Source organism: Salminus brasiliensis, chromosome 14 (assembly GCF_030463535.1).
Source record: "Salminus brasiliensis chromosome 14, fSalBra1.hap2, whole genome shotgun sequence".
NCBI lineage: Eukaryota > Metazoa > Chordata > Actinopteri > Characiformes > Bryconidae > Salminus > Salminus brasiliensis.
The window spans coordinates 5,166,730-5,181,841 of NC_132891.1; the positions used below are offsets into that span (position 1 = coordinate 5,166,730).

General features: G+C 44.4%; 1 protein-coding gene across 1 annotated transcript in view; it reads left to right on the forward strand.

Moving 5' to 3' along the window:
- Nucleotides 1-891: 891 nt before the first annotated feature.
- The window catches only part of LOC140576571 (carbohydrate sulfotransferase 11), a 30,415-nt gene continuing 16,194 nt past the window's right edge, over nt 892-15,112 (forward strand). Inside the window, exon 1 of the mRNA XM_072696019.1 lies at nt 892-1,364. Coding sequence (XP_072552120.1) covers nt 1,271-1,364 — 94 coding nt within the window. The 5' untranslated portion in view covers nt 892-1,270. The remainder of the gene's footprint in view (nt 1,365-15,112) is intronic.

Genomic DNA, 15,112 nt, shown 5'->3' on the forward strand with positions numbered 1-15,112 from the left:
GTGGCAGCCAAGCAAACCCAGGTATCGAACCCACATCCTTATAACCCGGTGCCCTAACCAATCCCAGCTAACATTTCCATGAGGGGCTGGTACGGGTAGCCCGGCTGGGAACCAGCAAGCTTTGTTTATGGCTTCCATGTTGCCCCCACATACGGATGCCCAACAGGGCCAGTGATGGGACTAAGAGGGGTTCAGCATGGGCCTCATCTGAGTTGTACACAGTTGTACATGGGCCCTAGATGGGACCCTTTTGAGGTTAGGGTGGGTAAGTCCATTTGGGATGCCCATCAGTACAAACCCGCTTAGAGGAACCCACCTAGCCCACTTTCCACCCACGTGAGCCCCACATGAGCTTGTTTGCTGGGTCCTGTGTCACCACATGCTTCTACAAGTTTGACCCGCTCAAACCCAGGACCTACTGGACCTGCCAATTTCCAGCTTTGATCCAATTCATCAGCTATTCCCTATAGGAATGCTGTGTAGTTTTGAGCAGGCCGGGCCAGCAGATGTCACTAATGCCACAGAAGTTTGGCACAGTTTGGGTTTAGGGTTAGGGCTACTTCCCTTCTCCTGGAGTGACCAGTTCGCCAAATGGCCAGGCCATGGAGTTTGTTGCCTCCTCCTCTTCTTCTTCATCCTCCTCCTCCTCCTCCTTCTCCTCCTCATTATCATCATCCAACAGAGCAACCAAACAAGCTCGTGCTCGAATCCATGCCTGTGCGAACCTTTACAAGCGCGCATGCGCAGTCCGGCCGAGCGCCCAACACTGCTTCTTCTTTTTTTTTTTTTCTTCCATCGACCTCTTGCGTCATGGGTGGTCGTGACGTCACGGCCGAAACTTTTGATACAAAAAGCCCTCCATGTTTTCGAGCTCACTGCGTAAAATCACACCCACTGGACGAGTGGCTGAGCAGACACTAGGACGGAGAGCACGCTGGAGACTCCCGGGAGGAGTTTGCGCACTGGAGACGTGTCGGCCACCAGTGCGTGCGCGGAGTGCCTGAAGCAGATGGGGGCTCTGAAGCTCCAAAGAGTCCCCCCTATAGCCACAACCAACTCTAACGCCGCCCTCGGAGCCACCAGTGCTGGGTGCTCTGGGTCGTTTCCCCCAGGCGTCGAGCTGAGCCTGCTTCCCTAATGGGAACGTCTGCCTGCTCTCCTCCGGGACGGAGCGCTTCAGGAGCCTTGTTGACCCCGTTCGGAGAGTCTGCGTTTGGGACGGAGCCGAGAAGCCGCCTCGTATGAGCCCCGGGAGGCCGGGAGAGGCACGATGATAAAGCCCAAAGTCGGTCGGATGTTTCTGGCCACATGCGTTGGATCCTTCTTCATTCTGATCCTGTATTTCCAGACCAGCTCGAGATCTGGTGAGTGTTGCTGGACTTGCTGAAGGTCCCAACTTCAGAACCTAGAGTGTTTATACTGGAGCAGCTCTGGTTCTGTAAGCTGGACCTTGTAATGTGGCTCTTTGTGTAAGTGTGAGTTACGTGTTAATCACGCAGTGGTGGAGCTGTGGAGAGGTCTCCAGCAGATCTCCAGCAGAACGTGGAAGCAATGGTCTCTTGAGTAAGGAGGCTGTTCTCACTGGGGTTGAATGGGCTGATTTGTCCGTGGCTCGTGTTGGGCCACGTATGTCTAACTGTCTAACGGTTGAACTGGATGGATGAACTGAAGAGGCCTTGTTCGTTTCTTACCACAGATCTTCTTGCCTAATAACCTGTGGCAGACCTCAACTGTAGCCTTGTGGCATTTGCTGGGTTCTTCAGTTTGTTCTTACACCAGTCTTAGGTTGCCCTGCTGTTTTTTTTTTTTTGTTCAGAGACCATCTACTGGTATGGCCATGGCTGTAGTGGAAAGGATCCAGATGCCTTGGCAAGATCTGGATTCTATCAGAGCAGCAGATACTTGCGGCAGTCTGTAGAATGGAGATCCAACCAGTTCCAGCAGTGTTTGGGAGGGTTTCTCTGCTCTAACACACCTGAAACAGGTAAAGAGCAGGAGTATCCATCCACTGCCAGCAACGTTTGGGGCTTGCTCTGCTTTAAGACACCTGAATTTTGGTGATCAGAAATATTCAGCAAGCTTATTTGCTCGAACAGACCTGAATATATATATACAGTGAGTCCAAGAAGTATTTGATCCCTTGCTGATTTTCTTCGTTGGCCCACTAATAAAGACATGATCATTCTATACTTTTAATGGTAGATGTATTCTTACATGGAGAGACAGAATATTAAAAAGAAAATCCAGAAAATAAATCTAAGGAATATATATTAATTGATTTGTATTTCATGGAGTGAAATAAGTATTTGATCCCTTAGTATTCATTAGCAGTTCTGGCTTTTACAGACCAGTTAGACACTCCCAATCAACTTGTTACCTGACCTGAAGCCACCTGTTCTCACTAATCACTTGTGTGAAAAACACCTGTCCACAGAATCAGACAGATCACACAGATTTCAAGTCTCCAACATGGGTAAAACCAAAGAGCTGTCACAGGACCTCAGAGTCAGAATTGTTGACCTTCACAAAGCTGGAATGGGCTACAAAAAGATTAGTAAGGTGTTGGATGTGAAAGTAACAACTATTGGTGCAATTATCAGAAAGTTTAAAGAGTATAACATGACAATCAACAGACCTCGGCCCGGTGCTCCAAAGAAGATTTCGCCTCGTGGGGTGGCAATGATGCTGAGAACAGTCAGAAATCGTCCTGCAACCACTCGGCAGGAGTTAGCAAATGACCTGAAGGCAGCTGGGACCACAGTTTGCAAGGAAACAATTGGCAACACTTTGCGCAACAATGGATTCACATCCTGCAGTGCCCGAAAGGTACCCCTGCTGAAGAGAGCACATGTGGAGGCGCGCCTCAAGTATGCCAATGATCATTTGAAAGATGAACCAAGTTATTGGGAGAAGGTTTTGTGGTCAGACGAGACCAAAATTGAACTTTTTGGCCTCAACTCCACCCGCCATGTGTGGAGGAAGAAAAATGCTGCCTATGACCCCAAGAACACTGTGCCCACCGTCAAGCATGGAGGTGGAAGCATAATGTTTTGGGGGTGTTTCTCTGCCAAGGGTACAGGGCTACTTCACCGCATCACTGGGAAGATGGATGGAGCCATGTACCGCACAATCCTGAGGGACAACCTCCTCCCCTCTGCCAGGGATCTGAAAATGGGCCGTGGTTGGGTCTTCCAACATGATAACGACCCTAAACATACAGCAAAGGCAACAAAGGATTGGCTCAAGAAAAATCACATTAAGGTCATGGAGTGGCCCAGCCAGTCGCCAGACCTCAATCCGATCGAAAATCTATGGAGGGAGCTGAAGGTCAGAGTTGCCAAGCGACAGCCCACCAACCTTCATGATTTAGAGAGGATCTGCAAAGAAGAGTGGGCCAAAATTCCCCCTGGTGTGTGTGCTAAACTTGTGGTTAACTACAACAAACGTCTCACCGCTGTGCTTGCAAACAAAGGCTTTGCCACTAAGTATTGAGTGTGTTTGGCAAGAGGGATCAAATACTTATTTTCCTCATTGAAATACAAATTAATTAAAATATATTCTTTAAAATTATATTCTGGATTTTTGTCTTGATATTCTGTCTCTCCATGTTAGAATATATCTACCATTAAAAGTGCAGAAGGATAGTGTCTTTATTAGTGGGCAAACAAAGAAAATCAGCAAGGGATCAAATACTTCTTGGACTCACTGTATATATATATATATATATATATATATATATATATATATATATATATATATATATATATATATATATATATATATATTTATATATATATATTTTTATATATATAGACCTGAATATATATATATATAATTTGTGTATAGCAGGACTACCCAGATGCTTTCAGCAATGTTTGGGAGGGTTCTCTGCTCGAACACACCTGAAACAGGTGACGAACAGGAGTATCCATCCACTGCCAGCAATGTTTGGGGGTTTCTCTGCCCTAGCAGACCTCAATCAGTGTAGAGCAGGAGTATCCATCCACTGCCAGCAATGTTTGGGTGGGTTCTCTGCTCTAACACACCTGACTTGGTGTATAACAGGAGAACCCAATCACTTTCGGCAATGTTTAGGTGGGTTCTCTGCTCTAACACACCTGAAACAGGTGAAGAACAGGCGGATCTAAGCACTTCCAGCAATGTTTGGGGGTTTCTCTGCCCTAGCAGACCTCAATCAGTGTAGAGCAGGAGTATCCAGCCACTGCCAGCAATGTTTGGGTGGGTTCTCTGCTCTAACACACCTGAAACAGGTGACGAACAGGAGGATCCATCCACTGCCAGCAGTGTTTGGGGCTTGCTCTGCTTTAAGACACCTGAATCAGGAATATTCAGCAAGCTTATTTGCTCAAGACCTGAAACGGGTGAAGAGCAGGAGTGCCAGCAATATTTGGGGGATTCTCTGCCCAAGCACATATTAACTGGTGTATAGTAGGAGTGTCCAACTACTTCCAGCAATGTTTGGGGGTTTCTCTGCTCTAAGACACCTGAATTGTTGTATAGCAGGAGAACCCAACCACTTTCGGCAATGTTTGGGAGGGTTCTCTGCTCTAACACACCTTAAATGGCTCAAGAACAGGAGCATCCATCCACTTTCGGCAATGTTTGGGGGGTTCTCTGCTCTAAGACATCAGAATTGGTGTATAGCAGGACTACCCAGCCACTTTCAGAAGTGTTTGGGGGTTCCTCTGCTCTAGCTCTCCTAAACTGGTGTATAGGAGCAAGAAGTATCAGCAATGTTTTCTCAAGGGTTCTCTGCTCTAACACACCTGACATGAGTGAAGAGCAGAAGTTCCTTAGCACTACCAGCAATCTGTGGTGGTTTCTCTGCCCTAGCACACCTTAATAAGTGTATAGCAGGAGCATCCATCCACTTCCAGCAATGTTAGGAGGTTTCTCTGCTCTCTCACACACTTGAATTTGGTGAATAACAGGAGTATCCATCCACCTCCAGCAATTTATGGGGTTTTCTTGTTCCAACACCTGAATCTGTGTATAGCAGGAAAACCCAACCACTTTCAGCAGTGTTTGGGGTTTCCTCTGCTCTAGCTCCTCTAAACTGATGTATAGTAGGAGTGTCCAACTACTTTCAGCAATGTTTTGGAGGGTTTTCTACTCTAACACACCTAAAATGGGTGAAGAGCAGGTATATCTAAGCACATCCAGCAATTTCTGGAGTTTTCTTTGCTCCAACACTCCTGAATTGATGAGAAGCAGGAGGATCTGGCAACTTTACTTTGCTCTAACACACCTGAATCGGTGTATAGTGGGAGCACCCAGCCACTTTCAGCAGTGGTTGGGGGTTCCTCTGCTCTAGCACACCTAAACTGGTGTATAGTAGGAGTGTCCAACCACTTTCAGCAGTGGTTAGGGCAGTTCAGGTGTGGAATCCGGCCATATAGCTCACGAATAAACAGAGCTACATTAGTGAAATGCCTGAGATTTACTGAGCCAGGAAAAGCGGTCCCTGTATTGTAAAAGATAAACAACTGCCCCTGGTTCTCTGGGCCTTACGTTACGCAGCAAAGCTACCTGTGGTTTTGGAGAGTCTGAGTTAAGCCCACTGGTGGTTTCCTTGGCACCCTGCTGTATCACATTAACCAGAGAACTGTGAACATTTATTTTCCTTCTTTACTTTATAATAACATTGTTATTGTTACAATATTCACTGGATCCAGAATATGGTTTTCTTGGCTAACAAATTCCCTTTCATTATGCTCCGAAATTTCACGTAAGTGGACTTTTCCCCTTAATCTAGCGCGGCCTGGCTGTTTGGAGTCTGGCATGGGTCACTGCTCAGGTTAGGTCCACTGCAATTACTTAATTACCAGCTTTATTACGTGTGCTAGAGTAGGAAACGGCCAAGCTGAGCTGGACACTGACCCCACAGGACCAGAGTTAAAAGGTTAAGCTGCTCTTTATTGATCTGCTTACACAGGAAATGGGTCGTTTTGCTGCCTAACTGCGGGACCGTGCAGATGTTTGAAGCACTTAAGCGCATTATTAAAAAGCATGTCTCTTTTTAGAACAGATAAAGCAGGTGAACCTTAATCCAGTAAAAGGAGAAACAAGAGCTTCTTATTCTGAAGAAAGAAAGTAGTGAGATCTTGTCAGTGAGCTAGTCTGAAGAACAGAGCTCGGTTCCTCCAGGTTTCTCCTGGACGCCCCTCAGTCCAGCAAGCACAGCGTGGAGGATGTGATCAACTCCATCATCATCATCAGCAGCAGCAGCAGCAGCAGCAGCAGCAGCTCACCTGATTTACCATCATTAAGCCCTGATTTACCATCAAACCAGGTGTTGATCTGAGGAGAACTCTAAATAATACTAGACTCCATGAGAGAGGAGAACTTTGGAGATGTTCTAATGATGAACACAGTGATGGAGAACCACCACCACCACTTTCTGTAGGAGTGTTATTATTAGTGTTTATTCCAATATTGGTGTTTTACTGAGCAGATAAACACTTACTGGCCAGATAAGCAGCTCTTCAAAAATTTGTACAGGACAGTATGTCCAGCCTGGCAGGAGCACAAGGTTGGAGGCTGAGTCCTTGTTCAAGGATACAGCCAGGAATACCAGCCAGACAGTCCTGAGATCTAAACGTACCACCTTCTGGTCGTAGACCACCAGACATCTCCGTCAGAGTTAGCCTTAATTAGAAAACATGTACAATTACCGAATATGGTGAAGACTTATTAGTCAGTTATTATCGTGGGACTACTATACACAGATGGCATGTGGTGGGGGTCAAAATCTGGGCTGATACCAACAGAAAGCTGGATGGTAAAAAGCAAAAGTGCTTCAATGAAAAATGGCTGATTTTAAAGCTCAGTAGTTTTTAAAGGACATTACGTAAATAGCGTAAATTAGCGCATTTCAAACACGGGTACCCCACCGAGTGCGTACGTAGGGTCTACGTCCTGTCTGAAGCGACCACTAAGACAAACCAAATGTCAGAGTTGTGCAAAATCAAATGTGGAACAAAAGCAGAAGAGGAAAAGTGACTCTGGAATGTTTGGAAACCCCCCCACTGAGAGATCTTGGTAAATTCCTAAAGCCTTTAAATTGGGTTTCCCCCCTGCTGCCAGCAAGCGACGAGCTCGATGAGGAGTGGGAATTAGCCCAAGGGTGATAGGGTGGGTGATAGATGGGGGTGGGGGGTCAGTGACTTTGACCTCTTCTGTTTTTTAAGGTAAGCCCTATGTCTATTTGACCACAAGTGTAACCTAGTAAAAGTGACCCCAGACATGATGTGTGCGCATGTCATCTCCTCTGGCCAACATCTGGTATATGACCCAGGCTGTAATGTAAATCATGTAGAAAGGTCGCCTGGGAAAGGCAGAACGGAAAGAAATGGTAACAGGGCCTCAGTTCCTGGCGAACGTCTGCACCCTGACTGGCTGCGCAATACATCAGTCGTTAAAAATAAATTGCCATAGATTGTATTTATTGAGTGGTTAGGTTGTCGTCGGATGTATTAATAGTAAGTATGCGGCTTCGGTTTGGGCGAAAAATGCTCAGATGTGGGTTCACAAGCCGATTTACCACCCTGTTATTTTACCTCTGAATGAAATCCACTGCTTTTCCTTTTATGGAGGGCTCGAGCTCAGCTTTTATTGGCTGCCTTTCATCACTGTGATGGCCCACAGTGGCCACATGGCATAGCTTAGCTTAGCCTAGCCTAGCCTAGCATAACTTCTCCAAGCTTTTGATGCTGTAACAAGAACATTGTAATTATTAGTGTTGCTTGTTGCTGTACTTTCTGGATAGCCGAAGAGTTTGTACTAGGGTTCGGTAGGCACCTGCTCGCTTTGTCAGCCTTCGCGGCTATTCTTGGACCCTCCACTTTTGACTGTCGTGTGACTCTACTAAACACAAGCCAGTAAGGAAACCACTCTGCTATTCACCCAAGTCCTCTCAGAAGAGGAGGGTCTTCAGTCTGGGTTTGAAGACAGCAAGTGTTGGACTCTGTTTTTGGACGCTGTTCGGACACCCAGGGGAAGTCTGTTCCACCACTTCGGTGCAGGACAGAGAAAAGTCTGGACGCTCGTCTTCCGTGGATTTTGAGGGATGGCGGGTCGAGCCGAGCCGTACTTGAAGCTCGAAGGGCTCTTGGTGCGGATTGGCTTTTGACCATTGCCATCAAGTACAGAGGGGCTGGTCCGTTCTTGGCTTCGTAGGCCAGCGTCAGCGTCGGCAGATTGGCAGTGGTTAGTCCATATAAGATAAGATAAGATAGTCCTTTATTAGTCCCGCAGTGGGGAAATTCCCAATTGTGAAGCCCTCACCCTCTGGGTCTGTTAGAGTGTCTCTTGTGTCTCTTGAAGGCCGAAACACTCGTTCCTCTGATTGTTAGTAAAGCACTTTGCAAACCACAGAGACTCCAAAGAGGCTTGACAAACTTTGTTCCCATCTAATGATTTATTATTAGCTTGGCTCGTTTCCGCTGTTCTTCAGCCAAGAATACTAAGGGAGACTGCAGATCTTTGACAAGAGCTGAAGGCAACTTTCTCCAGAGCGTTTGGTGGACCTCTTCCCCTCTAGCTAGGCGTAACTACTTTGAACCGAGCTTGCTTGGACTTGTCAGGGCTGAGGAAATGTGCTGTTTGACACAGAGATAATGTTCTACAGAGCACTGCACAGATCTGACCACCACATCAGCCACGCTGCCTGACGCAATGGCCCAGTAATATGCTAATAGTAATAGGACATGGACTTTGCAGTAAAAATGTGGGTCATTGATGTAATCCATTGAGATCTCACCACACAACTTGGAGAAGGATTCTTCAAGAAGGATCTGCTGCTCAAAGCCTTGGTGAGAGATACCACAGGACAAGTTGTCCAGGGAAGGCTTTCTACTAGATTTTTTGGAGCATTGCTGTGAGGATTTGATTGCATTTTTGATGTAGGAAGATCACCTCACAACTAGGGGTGCACCGATCCACCACTTCAGTGCAGGACAGAAAAAAGTCTGGACGCTCGTCTTCCGTGGATCTTAAAGGATGGCGGGTCGAGCCGAGCCGTACTTGAAGCTGGGAGGGCTCTTGGTGCGGATTGGCTTTTGACCATCGCCATCAAGTACGGAGGGGCTGGCTGGTCCAGTCTTGGCTTTGTAGGCCAGAGTCAGGGTTCTGAATCTGATGACCTGGGCAGCAGCTACAGGAAGCCAGTGAAGAAAGAACGCAGCAGTGGAGAGACATGGCTGAATTTAGGAACGTTAAAGACGACCCGACCCGTGTCGCTGCATTCTGGATAAGTTGCAGGGGCCTGATGGTGCGCAGAGGGAGACCAACCTGGACAGAGCTGCAGTAGTCAAGTCTTGAAGTGACGAGAGACTGAACATCTGAGCACCTGGGTGACTCTCTAGAGAGGAAGGGTCGAATTAGCATTTCGTTTAATGTTTAATGTTATGGCTAATGGCTGATGCTGACAGACTGGCTCGGCCGCAGAGAATCTTAAGCAGATGCTTATTGGAAATTATATTATTATATTTGCCGTTTAGATCTTCTGCCCACACGGTCATTAAAAACAGAGGAAAATGGAAACATTTCTTGTGTGATGTTGATGAGCCAGTATTAAATGCTGATCAGGACTTAAGGGTCTCCTACACAGAATCTGCCTTCCGGTCTGTGATGGTCTCCTGCTGTCCAGAACACAATATACACTGGTTTGTAGTGCTGTTGACCAGCTGGACTGGCTGGGCATGCCTATCCCTGTCCCAAACTATTTTACACCAATCAGCCATAACATTAAAACCACCTGCCTGGCCTTGTTTCCACCAAAACAGCTCTGACCCATCAAGGCTCCCCTGGACTCCACAAGACATAGCCAGGATTTACATTTTCTTATGTAGGTTGGAACCTGATGGGCCTTCGGGTGAGATTCGGGTCTCCGTGACCCTGTTGCAGATTCACTGGATGTCCTTCCTTGGAGCACTTTAGGTGGGTACTAACCACTGCATACCGGGAACACCCCACAAGACCTGCCTGATGTTTTGGAGATGTTCTGACCCAGTCGCCTAGAACATCACAGTTCAGTCTTTCTTACTAATGCCTGCCTCAGCAGATCACCTTCAAGAACCGACTGTAGATGCCACTCCTTGGTAGGTGGTTTTATTGTTATGAGTGATGTGTGTCTTTAAGCAGGTCATGGAAATTTGCTTTTGCATAATATAGACCTAATATAGACCTTCCAGCCTGCTTTGGTGCTCACACCCCCACGACTTTCATTATGAGCTCACTTTCCGAACAAGGAACCTTGTATTCTGATGAATGGCGGAAACATATGTTGTGTATGGAGCTGAGTAAGCAGCCCCCGTAGCTGTAAGCGGCCGTGTTAGTCATCAGATATTGTGTCTTCCGCTAGAACAGATACATGATGTTCCAGACATAGGATCTGATTTGTGTATCTGATGTTACACAGTCTATATGAGCAGGGAAAAGAGCCTGAAACATGTCCTCCTCTCCAAGCAGAGCCCTCAGTGGGCCCTGTATCCAGCAGCTGGTAGGATCCAGATGATTTAGTCTACCAACCACAACAAACGTCTCCCTCAACCATCAACGTCCAACATCTGCCCGCACTCACAGTGCAAGTGTACTTGCTACAAGCAATAGACACCAAAGAATGAACACACCGATGTTAGTACACTTCGAATGGTATGATACGCTATATGGACAAAAGTTTTGGGACGCTTATCGCTCATTGTTTCTCCCGAATTAAAAAAACAAAAACAAAAAAAAAGCTGATCTGTTTTTGTTGGAGGATCTGTCTCTACTGTCCAGGGAATAAGGTTTTCTACTAGATTTCAGAGGAGCTTTGCTGTGAGGATTTGATTGCATTTAGCGGCAAGAGCGTTAGTGAGGTCCGAATGCTCCACAGCTCAGTGCTGGGGGGGCTGAATATCACCTCTCATTCTGTTGGCAGCACTTCTTTACAGGGCCTAGACAAGCTAGACGAGCACCCATGTCTCAGATTAGAAGGGGTGTCCACAAACTTTTGGACATGTGGTGTATTTGGACATATTTTTCATATAACGTCACAAGCTTGCGCAGACAACAGCCGAGGAGTGCAGCTCTGAAGGTTGCTCGTCTTTCCTCTGTACTGATATGAATCAGTTGTGCTTTGAAGGACACCAGACATCAAACACGACATGAAAGGCGTGCAGCAGACATGTGGAACAACCTGTAAAGTTTTGTTATAGAATCATAAAAAAAACACACATACTCCTCCCTTATTTCTCTATGTCTCTCGGCCTCTCTCACTTTCTCTCTCACTGCTTTTATCATAAAATGGCCACATGGTCTAACATGGACTGGGTTCCGCATCCATATTTTTTTGGGTTGTGTTGGTTTAGATCAGGCGGACGTAAAAAAAAAAAAAATCATAATTACGCAGTGCTAAATTCGTTCTGCACTTTTTTAATGCGTAAGAATGTTACGGTATGTACGAAAAAACGGACCGCAGGATGGATTTTTAACGGTATACCGAATAAACCATGACTGCCCATCACTACAGTACACTCTTTAAATAAAGGTGCTTTAAATAGTTCCTTAAAGAACCACTATGTTTGTACTAGAGGTTTAGTGTGAAAGTGGTGAGAACCTTCACAAGTTCTACAACCTCCAGACGTTTGAGTTTATAAAGCGTAAAAAAATATCAAGGAAATGATTATTTTTAGTCCTCCAACGAGAATCCAATGAAATGAGCAATGTGTGCTTTTCTGAGCTGCCGGTAACGTGTGTGTGTGGGGTTTCTTCAGAGTGGCTGTGGATTCACACTTCTGACTAAGCCGAGTTGGGGTGAGGTTTGAAACACAAAGACCACGTCTCAGAAAGACTGCTTCCTTTCACACAGTCCCTACCTGCCACTGGACGTGAGTCTCCCATGCCTCTCGGAGGCAGGCTGGACTTTAATGAGCACGCTTTGCAAGGCTCACAGTCGCCTGTTTTCCACAGTCTGCCCGCTGTCTGCTGTGTGTTTGTGTTTGCTCAGTGACCTGCGGACTGAGCGTCGCTTCCAGGCAGAAATGTCTTGTTTGGTTCTGATTGTGTTTTGTTCTGTTGAGGGAAAGGTTACTAGAAGTTAGTAGTGCAGTCATATCAGTACTGAACACTGACGCGTTGAAATGTGGTTGTTTGCAGTTGGAAGGGCCCATATTTTACAGCTTTCCTGTGTTTTGTTTGTTTTTCAAATCACAGTTTATTTGTCAAATATTTAGTAATATTTGGGACAGTGAATAGCAGAAATACCTAGATGACTGTCTGGCCACATGAAAACATTATTAAAAGCAAGATGAATAAAAATATAGTTTATAATATATAAAATATATAAATAATATAATATAATATAATATATTAAAAAATCCACAGATAAAAGATTAAAATATAAAAATATCAAGACAAACATTAAAATATACACAAAATACACAAACAATAGAAATATAGAGATAGAAAATATATAAATATATTGATATAGATTTATAAAGAAGATATAAATATATAGACAAAAAATATATAATTATAATATATATAATAAATATAACAATATATATAATAAAATACAAAAAAAACAATTTAACAAAATACACCGAAGTAAGAAATATTGTAGAGATAAGAAAGAAAGAAAGAAATACATATTTATACATGTAAAAAGAGAATAAATGAAGGTTTAATATGAGGTATGTTGTAAAGTTGGATGTGTGAAGTGCAAAAAGTGCAAAAGTAAGTGTACATATATGTAATTAGATTCCAAGATACTGTACAACTCAACAGAATGCAGTGATGTAGAATGTCCTGTGTGTGTTATCCTATGATATATTGTTATTAAATAAATTACATTTTTGAAAGGCCCATATATGACAGTTTTCTTGCATATTAGCATTGTCATATTAGTACTACGTATATTTGTAAACATATTAGTACTATATATATATATATATATATTTACTCTCCATACGTCCTTGAGCAACATGAACTGCCTGTTTGGAGTTCACAATTTTTGTGATATTATAAAAACATGTTATATACATGTTTGTATATATATATATATAACATATATATATATATATATATATATATATATATATATATATATATATATATATATATGTTTTTATAATATCACAAAAATTTTGAACTCCAAACAGGCAGTTCATGCTGCTCAATTTGCATTTAATGGTGTAAGGGACGTATGGAGAGTGAACTACAGCAAGTGCTTTGCATTTATTTGGATTTGTGTGATATGGGCCCTTTAACAGCAAGTGCAGACAAATCTGTAAAAAAAACGTCTGTGATTCTCTACAGTGGACCTCCCACATGCTACAGTAACTGTTACAGAGCTCTGCCAAGAAGAACACACTGCAGACCGTCCCAGACCTCAGCTCTGCTAAAGTCATTTGTGGCTGATGAGTGACTGGGCTGTTCACGATGTTCGGAAAGATCATGTTGTCAGAGAGCAGACACACGCCGGTCTTCAGCACGTCAGACTGTCGAACAGTCAAGGCCAGATAGATGACCTGAGGAAGAGTTTTTCTGCTTCAGAGAGTCCTATTCTATTGGCAGTACTTCTCTACAGGGACTAGACGAGCTGTGTGTGTGCATTTGCTATGGTTGCAGCTGAAAGTAACTAAATGCATTAATTAAAAGGAGTGTCCACAAATATATGGACATATGGTGTACAGATAAGTGAGCTTTCCCATTGGTTGGGACTTTAAAGCCAAGTCTGAAGTCCCAGTTCCTGGCTGGGAATGTGAGCAGTAATTCTAAAAATTCTAAAAGTTAAGGTTCTTCTGAAGGTTCTTTAGGTGATTCCATAGAAGAACCACTTTTGGTTCTGGAAGAACCTTTCAGTTCAACTAAGATGGTTCTTTCTAGAACATGGTTCTTCATTGTTGCCGCTCCAAGAACCGTTTGTAGCAGCTGTGTTTTTAAGGGTGTATGCTGTTGAAAGTATACGTTCCTTGAGGAACCTTTGGATGTTCTTCAGTTGAAACTCTGGTGTGCTTTGAGGAACAAGGGTCCTTAAAGGTTCCTGAAAGCACCTTAAGAGGTTCCTCCACAGTTTCAAATGGAAGAACCCCTGAAAGTTCCTCATGGAGCGTATACGTTTAACAGTGACTGCATCAACTGTAGACGCCTCATCACTCCACCAGCTCTGCTACATCAGTAGAGGTGATACAGAGGTTGGGATTTCAGCGAAGAGAAGCGACACAGGCTGCGCTAACTGTTCTTCGTCCGCGCTGGAGAAATGCTTTCTGAAGCTCGTCGCTGTGCAGTGGTTTAGGTGCGGCACTAAAGCCGCTTTCATAACACATCACTTGTCACAGTGTTCTAGCAACACCTCTGCGCTGACCTTTCTTCTGATACTCCTCAAACACTCCCGAATGTCATTAGAACATTGTTAACATTTCTGAAAACAGGGATTCCGCCCCAGGTCTTATTTTCCATAGAGCTTTATTAAGTCAGAAATTCGCAAAAAACACAAACAACACGTTAAACTAAAAACGAAAACGTTTTGGGACGCTGTAAAAATAGATCAACAGAGTTGATCCCAACTCCCAACTGCTCCCCTTCTGCTCCCTATTCCTTACTCCCATCTATCAGCCCTATCTGTGATCATCATATAGGGGTCCATTGAAGTAGGAGAGTAGGGGATAATGAGGTGGGGTGGTGATCATCCGACATCCTAAACTTATTAATGCTCTTGTTGCTGAATGCAGACAAATCCTCACAGCAATGCTCCTCCAAAATCTAGTAGAAAGCCTTATTCCCTGGACAGTAGAGACAGTTACTCCAACGAAAGCAGGATATACTCATTTAATACCCTTGATTTCAGAAGAAGCAAGGAATGAGCAGGTGTCCCTATACTTTAGTCTATTTAGTGTACAATTGTGTCTTTGGTTGATTTGATTGGTTGGGAATATTGGGAATTCCAGTACAGTAAAAGCCTGCCAAGCCAACTGAAGTTCCTTCTGTCATCTTCTAATGTAGGACACTCAAAGTGGGACACAGGTTGGCTTAATTGGGGCCTTAGAGAACACAGGGACGTGTGTCTTTTCGTCTCTGTATATGTACGTTTACAGCATTTAGCTAGACG